The sequence below is a fragment of the Mustelus asterias genome, chromosome 10 (genome assembly GCF_964213995.1).
Source record: "Mustelus asterias chromosome 10, sMusAst1.hap1.1, whole genome shotgun sequence".
In the NCBI taxonomy this organism is placed as follows: Eukaryota; Metazoa; Chordata; class Chondrichthyes; order Carcharhiniformes; family Triakidae; genus Mustelus; species Mustelus asterias.
The window spans coordinates 113,008,806-113,032,279 of NC_135810.1; the positions used below are offsets into that span (position 1 = coordinate 113,008,806).

The 23,474-nt window shown below is 44.7% G+C and overlaps 1 protein-coding gene across 1 annotated transcript in view; it reads left to right on the top strand.

Moving 5' to 3' along the window:
• LOC144499872 (interleukin-5 receptor subunit alpha-like) overlaps positions 1–22,376 on the top strand; it is a 61,089-nt gene extending 38,713 nt beyond the window's left edge. The window contains exons 5-11 of the mRNA XM_078222476.1: positions 3,847–3,967; positions 4,059–4,237; positions 4,350–4,489; positions 12,479–12,620; positions 13,739–13,832; positions 17,810–17,900; positions 21,327–22,376. Coding sequence (XP_078078602.1) covers positions 3,847–3,967; positions 4,059–4,237; positions 4,350–4,489; positions 12,479–12,620; positions 13,739–13,832; positions 17,810–17,900; positions 21,327–21,413 — 854 coding nt within the window. The 3' untranslated portion in view covers positions 21,414–22,376. The remainder of the gene's footprint in view (positions 1–3,846; positions 3,968–4,058; positions 4,238–4,349; positions 4,490–12,478; positions 12,621–13,738; positions 13,833–17,809; positions 17,901–21,326) is intronic.
• Positions 22,377–23,474: the final 1,098 nt, after the last annotated feature.

The window sequence follows — 23,474 nt, forward strand, 5'->3', positions numbered from 1 at the left end:
CCATGTCAGACTCCTATTTATTGACTGTAGCTCAGCCTTCAACACCATTATTCCCACAAAACTCATCTCCAAACTCCGTGGCCTGGGCCTCGGCACGTCCTTCTGCGACTGGATCCTGAACTTCCTAACTCACAGACCACAATCAGTAAGGATAGGCAACAATACCTCCTCCACGATCATCCTCAACGTTGATGCCCCACAAGACTGTGTTCTCAGCCCCTACTATACTCTTTATACACCTATGACTGTGTGGCCAAATTCCCCTCCAATTCGATTTTCAAATTTGCTGACGACACCACCGTAGTGGATCGGAGGAAACCCACGCAGACACGAGGAGAATGTGCAAACAATGATGAGACAGAGTAGAGGAATGAGAGAGTATCTGGTGAACTGGTGCAGCAACAATAATCTCTCCCTCAATGTCAACAAAACAAAGGAGATTGTCATTGACTTCAGGAAGTGTAAAGGAGAATATGCCCCTGTCTACATCAACGGAGACAAAGTAGAAAGGGTCGAGAGCTTCAGGTTTTTAGGTGTCCAGATCACCAACAATCTGTCCTGGTCCCCCCCCATGCTGACACTATAGTTAAGAAAGCCCACCAACGCCTCTACTTTCTCAGAAAGGAAATTTGGCATGTCAGCTATGACTCTCAGCAACTTTTATAGATGCACCATAGGGAGCACTCTTTCTGGTTGTATCACAGCTTGGTATGGCTCCTGCTCTGCCCAAGACTGCAACGAACTACACAACCTCGTGAATGTAGCCCAATCCATCACGCAAACCAGCCTCCCATCCTGTCTACACTTCCCACTGCCTCGGCAGTGTCTACACTTCCCACTGCCTCGGCAAAACAACCATCATAATTAAGGACCCCACGCACCCCGGACATTCCCTCTTCCACCTTCTTCCGTCGGGAAAAAGGTACAAAGGTCTGAGGTCACGTACCAACTGATTCAAGAACAGCTTCTTCCCTGCTGCTGTCAGATTTTTGAATGGACTTACCTCGCTTTAAATTGATCTTTCTCTACACCCGAGCTGTGACTGTAACACTACATTCTGCACTCTCTTGTTTTTTTTCACTGTATGCTAATACATGTGACAAAAATAAATCAAATCAAATCAAATCAAAATTCCATGAATTTGCTGACACTCCTACATCATGATGTCCAGAACTGCATGCATTATGTTAGAGCATAAGACCATTAAACGTGGAAGCAGAATTAGGCCAATTGGCCCATCGAATCTGCTCCACCAATCAATCATGGCTGATATTTTTCTCATCCCCATTCTCCTGCCTTTACCCCATAACCCCGATCCCCTTATTAATCAAGAACCTATCTAGCTCTGTCTTAAAGACACTCAATGACCTGGCTTCCACAGCCTTCTGCGGCAAAGAGTTCCACAGATTCACCACTCTCTGGCTGAAGAAATTCCTCCTCTTCTCTGTTTTACAGGATCGTCCCTTTAGCCTGAGGTTGTACCCTCTGGTTCTCGTTTTTCCCAAAACATCCTCTCCACATCCACTCTATCCAGGCTTTGCAGTATCTTGTAAGTTTCAATAAGAACCCCCCTCACCCTTCTAAACTTCAACGAGTACAGACTCAGAGTCCTCAACATTTCCTGATACGACAAGCTCTTCATTCCATGGATTATTCTTGTGAACCTCCTTTGGACCCATTCCAAGGCCAGCACATCCTTCCTTAGATATGGGGCCCAAAACTGCTCACAATATTCCAAATGGGGTCTGACCAGAGCCTTATACAGCCTCAGAAGTGCTCTTGTATTCTATCCCTCTTGACATGAATGCTAACATTGCATTTTCCTTCCTAACTGCCGACTGAACCTGCACCATACTGTATGTGGCTTTCCCAAAGCTTTATATGGATTCAGCATAACTTCCCTGCTTTTGTACTCAACATCCCACCCAAGTTGTCCTGCCACCTTCAAAGATCTATAAAGATGCACACACAGATGCACTTGTTCAAGAAGAAGGTTTGGCACAACGTTCTCAATGGCAATAAATGGCAATTGGTGGAGTAGTGGATGAGGTGGAGGGCTGTTGTAGGCTGCAAAAAGACATTGATAGGATGCAGAGCTGGGCCGCAAAATGGCAGATGGAGTTTAACCCTGATAAGTGCGAGGTGATTCATTTTGGTAGGACAAATTTGAATGCGGATTACAGGGTCAAAGGTAGGGTTCTGAGGAATGTGGAGGAACAGAGAGATCTTGGGGATCATATCCACAGATCTCTGAAGGCTGCCACTCAAGTGGATAGAGCCGTGAAGAAGGCCTATAGTGTGTTAGCGTTTATTAACAGGGGGTTTGAGCTTAAGAGCTGTGGGGTTATGCTGCAACTGTACAGGACTTTGGTGAGACCACATTTGGAATATTGTGTGCAGTTCTGGTCACCTCACTATAAGAAGGATGTGGAAGCACTGGAAAGAGTGCAGAGGAGATTTACCAGGATGCTGCCTGGTTTGGAGGGTAGGTCTTATGAGGAAAGGTTGAGGGAGCTAGGGCTTTTCTCTTTAGAGCGGAGGAGGTTGAGAGGCGACTTAATAGAGGTTTATAAGATGATGAGGGGGATAGATAGAGTGGATGTTCAGAGACTATTTCCTCGGGTGGATGTAGCTGTTACTAGGGGGCATAGCTATAAGGTTTGTGGTGGAAGATATAGGAGGGATGTACGAGGTAGGTTCTTTACTCAGAGAGTGGTTGGGGTGTGGAATGGACTGCCTGCTGTGATAGTGGAGTCGGACACTTTAGGAACTTTCAAGCGGTTATTGGATCGGCACATGGAGCACACTAGAATGATTGCGAGTGGGATAGCTTGATCTTGGTTTCGGAAAAGGTTCGGCACAACATCATGGGCCGAAGGGCCTGTGCTGTACTGTTCTATGTTCTGTGTAAACATTAGCCTTGCCTATGGCACCAATATCCCAAGAACCATATTAAAGAGAAACATGAATTGTAAAAGCAAGGATCTGGCGAAATTCTTATTCGTTCTCCCACACTGTTTAAAAATTTGGACCATCCCTTTTCGTTCTATTTTAATCATAGAATCCCTACAGTACAGAAGGAGGCCATTTGGCCCATCGAGCCTTCCACTGACAACAATCCCACACAGGCCCCATCCCTGTAGCCCAACATATTTACCCTGCTAAACCACACCCCCGATACTATAAGGTAATTTCGCATGGCCAATCCACCTAACCTGCACATCTTTGGACTGTGGGAGGAAACCGGAGCATCCGGAGGAAACCCAGAGGGAGAACGTGTGAACTCCACACAGACAGTCACCTGAGGCTGGAATCGAACCCGGGTCCCTGGCACTGTGAGGCAGCAATGCTACCCACTGTGCCACCATGCCACCCAGAGTTAATTTTCTGAGAGAAAACATTTCTGGTATAATTTCTTTCAATTCATAGAAATCATAGAAACCCTACAGTGCAGAAGGAGGCCATTCGGCCCATCGAGTCTGCACCGACCACAATTCCACCCAGGCCCTACCCCCACATATTTTACCCGCTAATCCCTCTAACCTACGCATCCCAGGACTCTAAGGGGCAATTTTTTTAACCTGGCCAATCAACCTAACCCGCACATCTTTGGACTGTGGGAGGAAACCGGAGCACCCGGAGGAAACCCACGCAGACACGAGGAGAATGTGCAAACTCCACACAGACAGTGACCCGAGCCGGGAATCGAACCCGGGACCCTGGAGCTGTGAAGCAGCAGTGCTAACCACTGTGCTACCGTGCCGCCCCAGAACGAAAATTATTGTTAATACGCCACGCTTATCACAACGTCTTTTAATTAAAATCCTGCTTATTTTATTAACACAGGTGATCGACAAACATTGATTTCCAACTTTTCGTGCATTTTGTATAATCATTCATCCATGAATTGTACATGGAGAGCAGGTAGCAAAGCACCAACAGACACCCAGTATGTAATGTATTACAGGTAAGTGTCAAAATGTGGGTCCATAATAAGCTAAAACAACTCCAAATTTTCTGGGGTTTTTTGTACTAATTACAAATGTTTTCCCTTTAAGGCAGAGTGAGACCACCAGGCGATGTATTCATTATTTTACAGATGTGAATGGGAGACATGGCTGTCAAGTTAATCAAGGCATATATGATGCCGAGGAGACTATTCTAATACGTGTCAATGGATCAAGTAAAACCAGAACGATTCGACCATATTACACAGAGCTCGACCCACAGGAATATGGTACGATATAACCCCTTTTCTAATGCATTTATATCTTTTGGATTGTTGTGTTTCTCATTGCATTAAGAGTACAATTAAACGTGAATGTTTTCTTGGTGCCCTTAACTTTCAGAGATATACAACCCACCAGTAAACCTTACGGTTTTACCAAACCTGACTGTGAAATGGGCCATGCCTCCAGGTTATGACATCAATACTGACTGCTTTGCATTTGAATTGAAAGTCACAGATTTGGAAGCGGGTTGTACTGAGGTAAAGTTTATGTGTTCCTCTCTTCGTTCCCTTGTGCGTTTCTAGCAATTGGTATATTTTTAAATCGACCATTATGTTTGTGGACCATTTAAGTAGAGATCAGGGCAGCACGGTGGCACAGTGATTAGCACTGCTGCCTGTCAGCTCCAGGGACCCAGGTTCGATTCCCGGCTTGGGTTACTGTCTGTGCGGAATCTGCACATTTCCCCCGTGTCTGCGTGGGTTTCCTCCGGGTGCTCCGATTTCCTCCCACAGTCCGAAAGATGTGCTGGTTGGGTGCATTGACCATGTTAAATTCTCCCTCAGTGAACCCGAAAAGGCGCCTGAGTGTGGCGACTAGGGAATTTTCACACTAACTTCATTGCCGTGTTCATGTAAGCCTGCTTGTGACATGAATAAATAAACTTAATACTTAAACTTAATTAAAATCCAGGAACATGGATGGCCCAGCAGGTCTATGCTGCATATAATCCTGAACCATCACAACTTCACCTCATCCTCTAAGCCTTGACATTCATTACTTCATCCCTCATGCAATTATCCATCATTACTGTTGTAGGTAAAAAACCTCTGACACTATTAGTGGTTCAAAATGCAGTGTTTATTTTCACAATTGTGGGAGAAGTGAGGTTCCTAACAGTGGACCCCCAGCCTTCTCATCGAACACAAGTAAGAACAGAGTTTATATATGTCCCTGTTCCCGCCCTCATTACATTGCAATTTTCTGAGATGGCTGTCATTGTTCATGGTGAGATTCTTGTTGTTTTAGCAGTATCTTCCTCTGCGTAGTTTGTTCGATCTCCAAGGCCACGATTGTTCATCATTTATATCCTTGAAACAACATAACAGGTTTTGCACAAACAAGTTAACTAATATACATACAGGTTTGTATAATACTTTATATCAGGATAAGATGAATAACGTATGATGAATATACATATGAATCGATGGTGATTCAAAGACAGAAGGCATACATGTCAACTCCATCGTGTTAAACAAAGGTACATAAAAATGGAGATTGTTTAGCTTATTTCGAGCTGGGTTAATCACATTTCTTAATAACAAGAATAGCTGTTCCTCTTATCTGGCACAGACATGAAAAACACCGAACTCTGACAAAAACATGAACTCTGCAGTGTTCTCAACAAAATCACAGAGTTTGGGTCTTAATGCTTAAGTGTAACAAAGTTCATTAACCCATACCCGACTTCACTCCCCCCTTTTGGTCGGATGCCAGGTCCAAACATGGCATTTATGACCAACTCAGAACCACATGTTATCGGGGAATGGGCCTAGCTCCTTAGTCGGGAGGTCTGCCCCCTCCCCCTGTACACTTGCGACTGTCATAATTCGTGCTGTTACTGTTTTGCAACAGGCGTTCAATAATGCCATACAAACACAGCAAGTAATTACAATGACAATTAATACAATCAATCCATGCATCAGGTATGGACCCCACGACCCGAACCATTGCCCCAGACAGCCCGGAGGGTTATAATCATGATATTGGTTCCCTTCCTCCTGTATTGCTTTTGCTACTTGTTTAATATGATCTGCTAAGCAAGTTATATTCTCAGAAGCTTCGGGAATATATGTACAGCATTCGGAGCCAACTATGGCACATGTTCCTCCTTGGGAGGCGAGCACATAATCGAGTTCCAATCAGTTCTGTAACGCCATAGTTCGAATAGCTACGACCTCTGCTGACATTTCAGAGATGGCCATGCTCACCTCCTCGAACCCATCCTTAGTCTTATTTGCAACTTTCTCTAGGGTTGAGGCCATCTGTATAAGTTCCTGTGCTGCCTTTGCCGTCCCAAAAAATGGGTAGGCTATCATGAAGAATCGTTCTGTCTCACTAATGGCTCGCTTTGCCCTAAGCAGGTGTATCTCGGGGTGGTCCCGTAAGTCAGTGTAATGGTGAAGATAAGGCACCACATATGCCAAATAACACAATCCTGTCCAATTCCAGGGAAGCCACAGATAGGCATTGTTTCCACAGACAAAATAGGTACCATTATATGCAGTCATCTCGCTCACATAAGCGGAGGAGAGGTTAACCGGGACAGTGGCTATGGGGCACTGGATTGTGATCTGTATCATGGCCTCAGCGTCATCAGTGATATCAATCTGCTGTATACAGTAACTACGGCCAACAGGTATGGTTCCATTTCTTGTCAGGCAGATAACTCCCCTTTGTTTATTTTTCACAATGAAGTAGGGTGGGGAATCTGATCTGTCGTAGCTGGGCTGGTAATTCTTCTTAAAGGACGATAAAGTGCACCCTCCGCCCCCTAGCCTTGAAACAACATCACTGTTGCTGATACCCTGCATAGTGGTACCCGATGGGGTTTTAAATGTCAGTTGCCTTGTCCCTTTCTGGGTTCCATTCTGATTTAAAACCCATTCAATTACTTCTGGAGCTGATAAAGGGATAGGAAATAAGGGAATTCCTCCCTTTCCTCCGTGCATGGGAATGTGTGAACAGACCCAGCACTTGCTCAGATTCATACATGTATGCTTGTGATGCATACAGATAAGACATATACACAAAGGTGTTCATACAATAGACAGAGTCATCGTTACAGAGATGATCACTGTGCTTCATCCCTAACTCCTCATAATTCAATTTATATTCTCCCGCTATGGCTAACAGGGCCAGGGTCGTGAGTATCAGCATGAGAAGCATCTTATCACTTACTAATATCCCGCGCGACCGTTCTACAATGGTCCAAAGGCTATATCTCCCACGCGCAAAGTTTCCGTGCGCCCTTTCAGCTTGCTTGGAGGTCAGTTGTTGTTTGTTTATATCTGCAATTGGAATATATCACATATTTTTCCAATTAATTTCAGCATATTCAACTGAGTATATACAGGCACAGATATCTCCACTAATTATAACTTCATACAGCTCATTTCATTTTTGTACAAGCCCTGATTTGTTAGGTAATATTTTTACTAGGACATCCCACTGTTGGGACTGTCAGGGAGCATTTCAAGCTCTCTCTGCGTCTCTTATTTCTTGATTGTTTTTTACCGATTTATGCATCCCTTTTAGTTGGGTGCTTAGTTTCAAAACATATCTCCTGATTTTATCTTTTAGTGGACCTACATCGGTCCCACCTGTTATGATGCTTTTTGGTAATTGCGTCATCCGTCCTGTCATTAGCTCATAAGGGGTTAATCCGGTTGTTTGGTTTGTAGCAACCCTTAATCTCATTTAGTATGGTGGGCAATACCTTCATCCACGTTTTTTTCCCCGATGTCTGTATGGCTTTCGCCAGTGCAAAGTATTTTTGCCCAATGCAATTAATTGTGCTATGCTTTAAGTTAATTGAAGCTAATTTGGCCTCATCAGCTTGGAATTCTGAGTCCAACTTAGAAACTTAGCTGCATTCTCTGAAAGTACAATGTAAGGTAAACAAACTTTCTCATGGCCAAGTTGTTGATGTAGCTGGAGACTGCTTGTATGTAATAATAATATCTAATTTAGTTATGCTTTAGAAACAGATGTTTTGTTTTTTTTCAATCTCAGCGCTGGTTTTTGGCTGTTCTCTCTCCCTCTCCTTTCTCTAAAATAACCGTTATTTCGAAAGCAATGCTTAAAGAAAGGCATATTTATTTCAGATCAGTCGAGTTTATTCTGAAGAAATAAACAGACCCTTCAGTTGGCTTGGTGCGAATCACACAACACTTTGCACTGGCTGCAGCCGGACATTCTATCAAAAGACATCGCTTTTCTCATTTAGATCACATACCATACAACTCCGATCTTTGTATGATGTATTCTTACATTATATCTAATTTGATCATTTGTTTGTCCACATTTGAAAGTGCAATGTTTAAGCAGAAATGATTCTTCTATAGACAGATTGTCTCATAAGGTAAACACCAGTGTTTCGTGGTCATAGATGCCAATTGTATGCTGCCATACACAGCTCTTTAAAAACACAGATAACCGAATAAGCCGTTTGTTGTGTGCAGTCGAATGCTGCACATCTGTGATAAGAGTGCTGCAAGATTTTTGAGTCTGGCGGCAAAGCCAGTCTCCAACTCTTTTTCTCTCTCTCAAGTAATCCGGTTTCACTTCCTGTCATGTTAATGTTAATGTTAATTGTGCAAGCTATTACAAATTATGGCAAAGAATGGTTACATGTTTGGAATAACTAGCCTTTTTTTCACAGACTTATGTTTTTATCAATACACAATATATATTATAGCGGGTATCTCAAAACCCTCTTAATTTAATTTTTAAATTAATCTGTTTCCATTTTTAAACTGAGCTCCAGATCAGAATTCCTTCATTTTCAGAACGATAACAAGCACAATACATGTAACAATAATAAGAGTTACTTGATTAGAAATGTTTTGGTTTGCTTCCTAGCTGGCTAGGCTTTAAGCTTTGCAGTGTTCTTAGATTTGGAAAACCTTGAACAATAGATGGCACAATTCCAACGGCAGTATATAATTTTAACTAGTTACCCTATCAGAACTATCATCAATGTTAGATGATTTAAATGATGTAATTTGTTGCATGTTATCGGAACATCACACAAGTCTTGAATTTCATATCGGTAACTAATTGGCAACACAAGTTCCAATAATTCATGGTGTTCAATGGTTGGCATCAAATGCAAATTAAAAATACTCAAGGACAACATCTTTATTTGTATTAACAACTGAGGTTTTAACTGATTAATCTCCTGCTGTAAATTGGGTTAATCGGAACTACGATTCATTGATTTGATAGACTTTAAACTGACTCATAGACAGTATATTCACCTCATTCTTTTGTTCCTGCTTTTCTATTTTTCACAAAATTACTTATTATTTTTTTAACTTCTCAACTACACTCTTATAATTTCAACTTCAAGACAAGGAAAGAGCACATGGTCCTTCCACGGTCTAACTCCTTTCTCAACATTAAAACGAACAACAACAAAACATTCACGCAATCACGTTATTAAACACACAGATACACACAGATACACATGGAAGCTTCCAACATTTATTCAGACTTAACATCTTAAACTGGGATGGAAGTAAAACATTTAAGAATACAGACCGTTGATTAACAGTCACTTTTATTCTGCTGCCTTCCAAACTGTAATTCAACTCAAAACAGAAGTAAATTCAAGAAATTTTATCACTTTAATCTTTAACCATTTGTAACAAATACTTCCCCAGCATTTTCTTATCTCATTATTCCACTGAATTATTTCCCTCATCTCTAATTATATTGATTTGTCAATTTGGTATTATAGGCGGGCACTCCCTTTTAGCCCGTCTGTCATTTAATACAGTTTCATGGTTGATCCATGTAACCCATTTTAATTAGAATGCATTATGGCAGTATAATAATTCCCAGTACGACACACGCACTCCCATTCTACCTTATGTAACTCCCTTCTCTGTTAAACTTTGACTATATCTTAAAATTAAATCAAGACTTATAACTCAGAGGAACATAAACAAGTGATTAATCATCATTTCAAATACGCAGGAATAATTCTTTCTATTTATCTTTCCAACTTCAGTTCTATCAAAAATACATTTTCAAATTTAACAAAAGCCTGATCCAAATAATCCATTTATTTTATCACTTTTAAATATCCCTACTAAAATAATTATCTTTACACAGGCAGATGCAAGATCGAATCTACTGTGTGCTTAAATGGCTAACTCTCCTTACGACTCTTCAGATGTAATCTAATGCTATTATTCCCACATTCCTCAAATCTCTGTCCGATGCCCCTATCGTAATATTTACTGGGGAACGTAATTTATTAAACTCGCATTGATCTGCTATACCCCATTCCACCACATGAGGCTCTCGATCGCAATTACATCTTACATCTCTCTCTCTCTCTCCCTCGAGTGAGAGAAACTTACAACCTGCTTGTTTTCTTTTAACCCTTTATTCCTCTTTTAACTGAGGATTAGTGGTTCAAAATGCAGTGTTTATTTTCACAATTGTGGGAGAAGTGAGGTTCCTAACAGTGGACCCCCAGCCTTCTCATCGAACACAAGTAAGAACAGAGTTTATATATGTCCCTGTTCCCACCCTCATTACATTGCAATTTTCTGAGATGGCTGTCATTGTTCATGGTGAGATTCTTGTTGTTTTAGCAGTATCTTCCTCTGCATAGTTTGTTCGATCTCCAAGGCCACGATTGTTCGTCATTTATATCCTTGAAACAACATCACAGGTTTTGCACAAAGAAATTAACTAATATACATACAGGTTTGTATAATACTTTATATCAGGATAAAATGAATAACGTATGATGAATATATATATGAATCTATGGTGATTCAAAGACAGAAGGCATACATGTCAACTCCATCGTGTTAAACAAAGGTACATAAAAATGGAGATTGTTTAGCTTATTTCGAGCTGGGTTAATCACATTTCTTAATAACAAGAATAGCTGTTCCTCTTATCTGGCACAGACATGAAAAACACCGAACTCTGACAAAAACATGAACTCTGCAGTGTTCTCAACAAAATCACAGAGTTTGGGTCTTAATGCTTAAGTGTGACAAAGTTCATTAACCCATTCCCGACTTCACTCACCGTCGATGCATCTACATTGTTCTCCCAACTGTAACTCTGGTGAAAATTCCCCGCAGTTCCCTGGAAATGTTTGTTAACCGCCGTTATTCCATTTCCCTGGCAACTTTGTTCTTCCCTCAACCGGGGTTCTGGCAGGAGTTGGATAGAAGCCCTACAGGATTTCAGAGGCAACTAATCAGGAAAAAAGACTCCGACTATCCACTCTATCCAAGCCTGTCATAATCTTGTAAACCTCTATCAGTTTCCCCCACATCCTCCAATGCTTCAATAAAACAATCCAAGTTTCATAGAAATCATAGAAACCCTACAGAAAGAGGCCATTCGGCCCATCGAGTCTGCACCGACCATAATCCCACCCAGGCCCTACCCCCATATCTACCCATGTTCAACCTTTCTTCATAGTCCATTTCCTCCAAACCAGATAACATCCTGGTAAAACTCTTCTGCACCCTTTGCAATGCATCAACATTGTACACTGAGGGAGATTTTAGCAATGCAAATGTACCTAACCAGCATGTCTTTTGGACTGTGGGAGGAAACTGGAGCATGCGGAGTAAAACAAAGCAGACAAGGGGGAAATGTGCAAACGCCACACCGACTGTGACCCAAGCCCGGAATTGAACCTGGGTCCCTGGCGCTGTGAGGCAACAGTGCAAACCACTGTGCCACCCGAGTCCTGTGCCCCTGCTTTTTCCCCATTGCCTTGCAAAAGTTTTATTTTTCAAATGCGCTTCCAATTCCCTTTTGAAAGTTACTGTTAAATTTGTTCCATGACTCCGTTCAGGCAGAACATTCCCAATCATCATAACTCACTGCGTAGAAAAGAAAAATGCTTCTTAACTCTCCTCTGCTTTCTTCATAGGGTGTTGTATTGCACAAAGTCCAATTTGATTTGATTTGATTTATTATTGTCACATGTATTAACATACAGTGAAAAGTATTGTTTCTTGCGCGCTATACAGACAAAGCATACCGTTCATAGAGAAGGAAAGGAGAGAGTGCAGAATGTAGTGTTACAGTCATAGTTAGGGTGTAGAGAAAAATCAACTTAGTGCGAGGTAGGTGCATTCAAAAGTCTGACAGCAGCAGGGAAGAAGCTGTTCTTGAGTCAGTTGGTAGGTGTCCTCAGACTTTTGTATTGTTTTCCCAACAGAAGAAGGTGGAAGAGAGTATGTCTGGGGTGTTTGGGGTCCTTGATTATGCTGGCTACTTTTCCGAGGCAGCAGGAAGTGTCGACAGTGTCAATGGGTGGGAGGCTGGTTTGCGTGATGGACTGGGCTTCGTTCATGACCCTTTGTAGTTTCTTGTGGTCTTGGGCAGAGCAGGAGACATACCAAGCTGTGATACAACCAGAAAGAATACTTTTTATATCCCTAATTGTTTTGTCTACATCCCTATCTGTTTTGCTTTAGCTTTTAAGCATCTGTGGTGAAACAGAGTATGTTCTTGTCAACCTCAACCCAACAAAACGGCACTCAGTGAAAGTAAGGATGAAATTACAATATTGCAAAGAGACTCGCTTCTGGAGTGAGTGGAGCAACGAGGATTTTATTGGTAAGGTTTCTCTTTCCTTGAACCATTGTTATGTCCATTGAGGGTTTCTCATCCTTTCTGTTGCTGCATGGATTGAATGATTCTGAAATCTGTACATTTTCACCACTGATGCCAGCGAGAATGCAGCCTGGTTTTTATTATTTGTTCCTCTCCCTTTACTTGTTTTTCAGCTTGAATGTGGCATTAGCGAGAGAAAAAGATTGCAATAAATAAACTTATCTTTGACTCCCCCCCCCCCCCCCCCCCCCCCCACTCCTGAAGACAACCTGAAGTGATTTGTGAGAAGGCCATGTCCCTCTCTCCCAGGGGCTTTTCTCATCCTTATGCCTCCCGGGGGGATTTCAACAACAGGTTCACATCATCCGGGTGAACATGGTGTAATCCTCGCCAACATGATGTGACATCAGCAAAATTTGAAAACACGGTTAGGGAGTCAATAACTGGCAGGGGGGGCGGTGGTAGGGGGCCTGTTATTGTCACATGTATTGGTATACAGTGAAAAGTATTGTTTCTTGCACACTATACAAGCATACCGTACATAGGGAAGTGGGAGACACGGTGGCACAGTCGTTAGCACTGCTGTCTCACAGCTCCAGGGACCTGGGTTTGACTCCCGGCTCGGGTCACTGTCTCTGTGGAGTTTGCACATTCCCCCCGTGTCTGCGTGGGTTTCCTCCAGGTGCTCCGGTTTCCTTCCACAGTCCTAAGATACACGGGTTAGGTGCATTGGCCATGCTCAATTGCCCCTTCGTGAACTGGGATGTGTAGGTGAGAAGGATTAGAGGGGTAAATATGTGGGACTGCTGGGTGGGATTGTTGTCGGTGTAGACTCGATGGGCCAAATGGCCTCCTTCTGCACTGTAGGGTTTCTATAATTCTATGAAAGGAGAGAGTGCAGAATGTAGTGTTACAGTCATAGCTAGGCTGTAGAGAAAGATCAGCCTCATGCATTAGAGAGATTAAAAATGTTAGAATAAAGATTAGTAAGCATAGAACAAGAGTAAAAGATAGAATTAGAAGGTACGCTGTGCACAGCTTGCAAGAAGTCGTCACGCTCCAGTGCCATCTTGAATGGATCATCATTTGTGATCGATAATAACTGGCTTGCTTATTTGCAGAACCTATCCGTTTGTCTAATGCAAGATGGGTGTTGCTAACACTGGCCATAACTGCAATAATGATAGTGCTGCTTCTACTGTTTGCAGTCAGATGGTAAGTTTCCATCCAGTTATTGAGTTATAATCAGTATCAGGATTCGCCCACCACCTGTCCTGATGGCACTGACTGGCATCAGAGTTCAGCTCCAAAGGGTTTCAGCTCCCTGCTATATCTTGTTAAAAGCCAGGACTATTGAAATTCAGCAGTGTTTCTCCCAATCTCCCGCCACAACGTGAGACCAGCTGAACCATGGCACAGTGGCACAGTGGTTGGCACTGCTGCATCACAGTGCCAGGGACCTGGGTTCATCTCCCGGCTTGGGTCACTGTCTGTGCGGAGTCTGCACGTTCTCGTCATGTCTGTGTGGGTTTCCTCCGGGTGCTCCGGTTTCCTCCCACACTCCAAAAATGTGCGGGTTAGGTGAATTGGCCATGCTAAATTGCCCCTTAATGTCAGGGGGACTAGCTAGGGTAAATACATGGGGTTATGGGGATAGGGCCTGGGTGGGATTGAGTAGGGAACAGGCTCGATAGGCCACTGAGGGATTCTATGATTTCATGATTCTATGAAATAAGAAACAGTTTAACTGAAAGTTCGTGTGGAAGTTGGGGTGGGTGGTATGCACTAAACTCCTGTTAAATCATAGTGGGAAGTCCATTCATTTTTTTATTCGATTTATTACTGTCACATATATTTGTATACAGTGAAAAGTATTGTTTCTTGCACGCTATACAGACAAAGCATACTGTTCATAGAGAAGGAAAGGAGACAGTGCAGAATGTAGTGTTACAGTCATAGGGTGTAGAGAAAGATCAACTATATTAGCTTAATTCTGCCCCTATATGCGCGGGGTGGCGTAATGGCTAGCACACTGCTGCCTCACAGAGCCGGGGAGTCGGGTTTGATTCCCGGCTTGGTCATTGTCTGTGTAGAGTTTGCAAGTTCTCCCCGTGTCTGCGTGGGTTTCCTCCGGGTGCTCCGGTTTCCTCCCCAGTCTGAAAGACATGTTGGTTAGGTGCATTGGCCATGCTAAATTCTCCCTTAGTGTTCACAAACAGGCACCGGAGTGTGGTGACTAGGGGATTTTCACAGTAACTTCATTGTACTGTTAATGTATGCCTACCTGTGACTAATAAATAAATAAAAATATAAGGTGGGTCCATTCAAACGTCTGATGGCAACAGGGAAGCAGCTGTTTTTGAGTCAGTTGGTCTGTGACCTCAGATTTCTGTATCTTTTTCCTAACAGGAGAAGGTGGAAGAGAGAATGTCCGGGGTGCGTGGGGTGCTTGATTATGCTGGCTGTTTTCCCGAGGCAGCGGGAAGTGTAGACAGAGTCAATGGATGGGAGGCTGGTTTGTGTGATGGACTGGGCTTTGTTCACAATCTTTTTAGTTTCTTGCGGTCTTGGTCAGAGCAGGAGCCCATACCAAGCTGTGATACAACCAGAAAGGATGCTTTCTATGGTGCATCTGTAAAAGTTGGTGAGAGTTTTAGCAGAATTTCCTTAGCCTCCTGAGAAAGTAGAGGCGTTGGTGGGCTTTCTTAACTATAGTGTCAGCATGGGGGGGACCAGGACAGGTTGTTGGTGATCTGGGCACCTAGAAACCTGAAGCTGTGTACCGTTTCTAATTCTTCCCCATTAATATAGACAGGGGCATGTTCTTCTCTACGTGAAGCCAACTCAGGAGGATGGAGCAAGGGCATAGCTCACCTCTGACCTTATTAAATGGTGGAACAGGCTTGAGAGGCTGAATGGCCTCCTGTTGTCTAATTCCAGTAGATTTCTTTCCCTTTGCCAACTTTCACCCTTCACCTCCTCTTCCGAATATGCCCACTTGTTCCTGTTGCCAGGCTTCCTCTGGTGCCTGGGTTAAATGACCATGAAGTAGGCAATGGGTTTTGGCAGACCACTGTGATAATATCAGTCATTGGGATATGATGAAGAATAATACAGCAGCTTGTCTTTATCTTCAACCAGCTGATTGGAGCTCATTGGAGCTACAAACTCCTTATGGTTTCCCCCCATCCCAACTCTTCTGAGTCGTTCTGGGCATCTGGACAAATAAATGAATAGGATGGGAATAGAGGGATACGGTCCCTGGAAGGGTAGGGGGTTTTAGTTCAGACATGGTCGGTGTCGGCTTGGAGGGCCGAAGGGCCTGTTCCTGTGCTCTAATTCTCTTTGATCTTTGTTATTTGAAACGAGTAGCCATTTCAATCAATCAAATAAACTGAGAGACAAAATGAAAAGGGGCGGTCCCTTAAAGGGATACTGCCTTAAAAAGAAACAAATCACAAATGAAGCTTAAAACGTCAAAGTAAAATATGATTAACGGGATCATTCAGTCACCCCAGTCCCTGCGGTTCCCGCCGAGCATCGAAGACCTTAACAGTGCCGGCAGACACCTTTTCCTGGGATACCCAGCTGTGAATGTAGCCACTGTAGATAAATGAAATGTTGCCACAGTCCCAGAGGTCACTCTTCCTTTGAAAGGGAGAGCTGACTGGTGGCGTTTTAATCAGAGGTTCGCCACACCTCAGACAAAGGGCAAGGGTCAAGAGTCGGGGCCTTCATGAATAACAATGGCTGCCATGGGAGTGAACTTGCACAGTTGGTGTCCTTCCACATCCCAAATCAGCCATCCAGCCAACTGAGCTAACCTCCGACCCTAACTATTCCAGAACTGTCCATTAATACTCCTTCAGAGGGAATACCAATAACCATCATCTGGCTTTAATGAGGCAGTTAGCTTAACAATGTTTTTTAAAATTCATTTGTGGGACATGGGGATCGCTGGCTGGCCAGCATTTATTGCCCATTCATAGTTGGCCATGGGGAGTTGAGAGTCAACCACATTGCTGTGCATCTAGAGTCACATGTAAGCCAGACCAGGTAAGGGCGGCAGATTTCCTTCCCTAAAGGACATTAGAGAACGACATGCCTTTTTCCGACAGTCGACAATGGTTTCACGGTCATCGGTAGATCCTTAATTCCAGATATTTTTTTATTGAATTCAAATTCCACCATCTGCTGTGGCGGGATTCGAACCCGGGTCCCCAGAACATTAGTTGCGTTTGTGGGTTAATAGTCTAGCGATAATACCACTCGGCCATCAGCTCCCCTAGTGTAATTGCCAAAGTGTGCACTTGCTAATACAGTGACATGCTGCACTGTGAGGCATCACACTGGAGCCCAGCTAACACCTTCACATGGACAGTTTGCTGGGCCTGCCGTTGTCTTGCTGCTAATTGTGATTGGTGTTCCATTTCCTGACCTCGGGTCACTGTGACTAATCATAGCAACAGTGCAAAAAAAGTCTGAACCAAGCCTCCATTCAGAAAATTCTGCTCTTGTTTAAAAGGACACTGTAGAATCAGTGGTTAAGCTAATGTAACGTAATTTCCTATTGGGGATGATGTATCAATCATATAACCTTGCATTTAAGATTCATTTTAACACTCCAAAGGGTAGATTTTGAGTTTGCGTCATAGTGTTAAATGGGTGATAATGAGTTGCAACTTATTTTATGGCTTTCCATAAGTCTCCAGTCTCCAGACTTCAACGGAGATAGTTTAAAAGTTTATTTATTAGTGTCACAAGTCAGCTTACATTAACACTGCAATGAAGTTATTCTGAAAATCCACGAGTCGCCGCACTCCAGCACCTGTTCGGGTACACTGAGGGAGAATTTAGCACGGCCAATGCACCTAACCAGCACGTCTTTCAGACTGTGGGAGGAAGCCAGAGCACCCGGAGGAAACCCACGCAGACACGGGGAGAACGTACAGACTCCACACAGCCACCCAAGCTGGGAATCGAACCCGGGTCCCTGATGCTGGGAAGCAGCAGTGCCAACCACTTGCCACTGTGCTAACCATGAAATGAGGGCAGGCCAGTGCCAGGCTGCTGACCAGATACCAGACATTTTTCACCATCACACAAAGCCATCATCGACCCCAAATGGTCTTCTGTATTTAAGAAAATGTCACGCTTATGTGGGTTTAATTAATGTGTTTAACGTTGCTTAGGTACAAAGTGTTGGAAATTGTATTCAAACCAATCCCTGATCCTCAAAAGAAGTTCAAAGCATTATTTGAGGAATATAACGGTGATTTCCAGGTAGGCAGGCACTAATGAAATGCTATGGCCATGATTCTCCAATCCCGCTGCAGGGGGGGTGATGCGCGGAATTCGTGCGAGAGTTCGCGCCCCGCTAACGTCTCCCAGCACCGGATTTCTGGCGTGGTCTGCTCCACGCTGGAAATCGGCGGGGTAGCATTTAAATTATATTTTAAATATCATGTAAGCGCTATTAGCAGGCCCAGAACTGAATTCTCCAGACCCGCTGGCCTCTCCCATTCGGTGGAGATGCCGGCGTTGGACTGGGGTAAACACAGTAAGAAGTCTCACAACACCAGGTTAAAGTCCAACAGGTTTATTTGGTAGCAAAAGCCACTAGCTTTCAGAGCGCTGCCCCTTCGTCAGGTGAGTGGGAGTTCTGTTCACAAACAGGGCATATAAAGACACAAACTCAATTTACAAAATAATGGTTGGAATGCGAGTCTTTACAGGTAATCAAGTCTTAAAGATACAGACAATGTGAGCGGAGGGAGCATTAAGCACAGGTTAAAGAGATGTGTATTGTCTCTGGACAGGACAGTTAGTGAGATTTTGCAAGTCCAGGCAAGTCGTGGGGGTTACAGATAGTGTGACATGAACCCAAGATCCCGGTTGAGGCCATTCTCATGTGTGTGGAACTTGGCTATCAGTCTCTGCTCAGCGACTCTGCGCTGTCATGTGTTGTGAACGCTGCCTTGGAGAACGCTTACCCGAAGATCAGAGGCCGAATGCCCGTGACCGCTGAAGTGTTCCCCAACAGGAAGAGAACACTCTTGCCTGATGATTGTCGAGCAGTGTTCATTCATCCGTTGTCATAGCGTCTGCATGGTCCAATGTACCATGCCTCGGGACATCCTTTCCTGCAGCGTATCAGGGAGACAACGTTGACCGAGTTGCAAGAGCATGTACCGTGTACCTGGTGGATGGTGTTCTCACGTGAGATGATGGCATCCGTGTCGATGATCCGGCACGTCTTGCAGAGCTTGCTGTGGCAGGGTTGTATGGTGTCGTGGTCACTGTTCTCCTGAAGGCTGGGTAGTTTGCTGCGGAAAATGGTCTGATTGAGGTTGTGTGGTTGTTTGAAGGCAAGAAGTGGGGGTGTGGGGATGGCCTTGGCGAGATGTTCGTCTTCATCAATGATATGTTGAAGGCTCCAGAGAAGATGCCGTAGCTTCTCCGCTCCGGGGAAGTACTGGACGACGAAGGGTACTCTGTCCACTGTGTCCCTTGTTTGTCTTCTGAGGAGGTCGGTGCGGTTTTTCGCTGTGGCGCGTCGGAACTGTTGATCGATGAGTCGAGCGCCATATCCTGTTCTTATGAGGGCATCTTTCAGCATTTGGAGGTGTCTGTTGTGTTCCTCCTCATCTGAGCAGATCCTGTGTATGTGGAGGGCCTTTCCATTGCGAATGGCTTCTTTTACGTGTTTAGGGTGGAAGCTGGAGAAGTGGAGCACCGTGAGGTTATCCATGGGTTTGCGGTACAGTGAGGTGCTGAGGTGACCGTCCTTAATGGAGATGCGTGTGTCCAAGAGTGCAACCGATTCCAGAGAGTAGTCCATGGTGAGTCTGATGGTGGGATGGAACTTGTTGATGTCATCATAGAGTTGTTTCAGTGATTGTTCACCATGAGTCCAAAGGAAGAAAATGTCATCGATGTATCTAGTGTATAGCATCGGTTGGAGGTCCTGTGCGGTGAAGAGGTCTTGTTCGAACCTGTGCATGAAGATGTTGGCATATTGAGGTGCGAATTTGGTCCCCATGGCTGCTCTGTCTGTCTGGATCAAGAACTGGCTGTTGAAGGTGAAGACATTGTGGTCCAGGATGAAGTGGATGAGTTGTAAAATTGCATCTGGAAACTGGCAGTTGTCGGCGTTGAATACTGAGGCAGTTGCAGCAATGCCATCGTCATGGGGGATGCTGGTGTAGAGTGCCGAGACATCCACTGTGAAATGCTATGGCCATGCTAGAATGCTCCTGGTTCAACTGCTCCATGTGTGCTGAGTTTCTGTAGGAAGTCCGTAGTGTCGCGACAAAAGCTGGGGGTTCTTTGTACAATGGGTTTCAGGATGCCCTCGACGTAGCCGGAGAGGTTCTCGCACAGGGTCCCATTGCCCGATACGATGGGACGGCCGGGTCTGTTTGCCTTGTGTGTCTTCGGGAGGCAATAGAGATCTCCAACGTGGGGAGTACGTGGGATGAGAGCATGGAGGGTGTTCTGAAGGTCCGGATCAAAGGTCTTGATCAGTCTGTTGAGTTGACGGGTGTGTTCTTTGGTCAGATCTGCGGGTAACTGTCTGTAGTGTTCCCCAGGCAAGAGTGTTCTCTTCCTGTTGGGGAACACTTCAGCGGTCACAGGCATTCGGCCTCTGATCTTTGGGTCAGCGTTCTCAAGGTGGCCTTCACGACACACGACAGCGCAGAGTTGCTGAGCAGAGACTGATAGCCATGTTCCGCACACATGAGGACGGCCTCAACCGGGATCTTGGGTTCATGTCACACTACCTGTAACCCCCACGACTTGCCTGGACTTGCAAAATCTCACGAACTATCCTGTCTGGAGACAATACACATCTCTTTAACCTGTGCTTAACGCTCGCTCCACTCACATTGTCTGTACCTTTAAGACTTGATTACCTGTAAAGACTCGCATTCCAATCATTATTTTGTAAATTGAGTTTGTGTCTTTATATGCCCTGTTTGTGAACAGAACTCCCACTCACCTGATGAAGGGGCAGTGCTCCGAAAGCTGGTGGCTTTTGCTACCAAATAAACCTGTTGGACTTTAACCTGGTGTTGTGAGACTTCTTACTGTGTCTCTCCCATTTGGCCAGAGTGTTTCACTCCAGCAGGCATTACAGTAGCTCCCCATTTTCGGGGAACTCGCAGCCCGACCCCACTGGAGTGAAGGGAGGGAATCGGGGCCCCCAGGGGGGTCAGGCAATGGGGGTGGCGTGCCCCCTGGGCATGGGCACCTGGGTAGTGCCAGCCTGTCCAAGGGGCAAAATGCCAATGCAAAATGCCAATGCCCCGGGGTGGAGGGGAGGGTGCTCCCATAGGAACTCTGTGATCATGGGACTCCCTCACCATAGATCTCCCTCCCCCCGGCACTGCCCCGTGCCTGTTTCAGAATCACATTCTATGACAACTAAAGCAAATCAAAAGAATATTAACATCAAAAACAGAAAAAGCTGTAAAACCTCAACAGGTCTGACAACACCTGTGGAGAGAGAATAGAGCCACCATTTTGAGTCTGGATCACCCTTCAGAGGTCATCCCCAGACTCAAAATGGTGGCTCTATCCCCTCTCCAAAGATGCTGTCGGACCTGCAGAGATTTTCCAGCATTTTCTGTTTTTGTCTCAGATTCCAGCACCTGCAGTATTTTGCTTTTAAAAGAATATTAAATTGAGTTTTTCCTTCCTCCACAGAATTGGATTAACTGTCAGATACCAAGCTCAAGTGATGACGAATGTCATCCAGTTGTCATTGAAGAAAGTTCCAAGACTGAAGACTGAATGGGGAAAGGGTCATCAGAACAGAGCTTTGTATTTAGCAGACTGCCATCATCCTGTGTGTACAAACCAGTGTTCGGAATGCTTCGGTTTTCCCATGCCTTATCCATTATAAACTGCTTGTCGTTGCCAGTCAGTGTTTCCATGTGGCTCAGGATCAGTTCCGAAGTAAGGTCAGCAACTGGAAGCATTGGAGTGAATTTTCCAGACTCCTAAGGTCGTGGACTTGGAGGCAGGTGGGCAACGGAAATAGTTGGGAGCTGCATCGGAATGTTTTCCGGGCACGTTCTCGACGCTGGCGAAGCTGCCCAGGGGTGGTGTGGGAAATAAACTGGTGACCTTCACCACAGGGCCCAGCAGGCAATTTGGATATTTAACACTGCAATTTGGGACAGTTTCAAAGATTTGACTGCTCTTTGCAAATTGTGGAACAGCCCCACCTTCTGGTACAAAGGCTGCCAGTTCAAAAAGGGGCGAACTCTCTGTCGCAATCTTGGAACAAGAGGCTGCGTGCTGGCTATATGCGTGAAAGGCCCACATTTGAGGTTGAGATAGATGCAGTGGAGGGTTTCTCCCTGCACGATGGCCATCAGTACACATTTAATACTTCACGTGTAGGCCAATGAGGGCACCTCCATGGTCTGCATCTGCTGCACGCAACGCTCCCACTGGGGCAGCTGGACCCGTAGAGCCTTCGGCCCTCTGATTGGGCCGTGCAGCATCTAAATCCGGGCCAGAATCCTCAATGAGATGGCGAACTTGGACACAACCAATTAGCAGGCTGCTTCTGAGAATATTGCAGAGCAGAGGCCTGACTCTCAGCAAGTGCACGGGGGTGGCACGGTGGCACAGTGGCTTGCACTGCTCCCTCACAGCGCCAGGGACCCGCGTTCGATTCCTGGCCTCGTGTCACGTCTTGGCGGAGTCTGCACATTCTCCCCATGTCTGCGTGGGTTTCCTCCAGTGCTCCAGTTTCCTCCTACAGTCCAAAGATCAGGTGGATTGGCCATGCGAAATTGCCCCTTAGTGTCAGGGGCACTAGTTAGGGTAAATGTATGGAGTTATGGGGATAGGGCCTAGCTAGGATCGTGGTCGGTGCAGGTTAGATGGGCCGAATGGCCTCCTTCTGCACAGTAGGGATTCTATGATTCTATGAAGTGCAGTCCCAGGGTCTCCATTGTTTGCTACCTCTACCTGTCTCTCTATAAATGCTGTCAGGCCTGAGCATTAGTTGTTTTATTCCAACCTATTCTGTTATGTTTATAGATCACCCTCTCCTGTTGTTAATACAAAGCTATTTCAAGCAATGAGTATACATTTATCAAACCTTTGCTTCTTCAGGTTTTTTATATTTGATATTTTTATATATTTGATCCACTTTGCTGCCTCTCCATAGGTTCTGCTCGCTGCTGGAGCAGTGGGTAAGCATAGAGGCCTTACGCATAGATATAAATAACAGTGAATACTTCAGTTTAATATGCATTACCTCACCTCAAACTGTGGGACAGATGCTGTAAATAATCAGAAAGACGAATGGAAAGTTGGGGAATTACTCAGTTAGGTAGAGAGAAACTATTTCCACTGATGAGGGAATCTAGAATCAGATATCTTAGTTTAAAAAGCTAGGCTGAAAAGCCACAAAAAACCTCAACAGCGGTGTACACGTCAGTTCAATATATAGAACAAAGATCAAAGAACAGTGCAGCACAGGAACAGGCCCTTCGGCCCACCAGGTCTGTGCTGGCACAGATGCCTCTCTAATCTAATATTTTCTTGCCTCTATGTGGTCCATATCGCTCTATTCCCTGACTATTCACGTATCTCTAGTAAGATGTTTAACAACACCAGGTTAAAGTCCAACAGGTTTATTTGGTAGCAAAAGCCACACAAGCTTTCGGAGCTCCATCATAGAAATCATAGAAACCCTACAGTGCAGAAGGAGGCCATTCGGCCCATCGAGTCTGCACCGACCACAATCCCACCCAGGCCCTACCCCCACATATTTACCCGCTAATCCACGCATCTCAGAACTCTAAGGGGCAATTTTTAACCTGGCCAATCAAC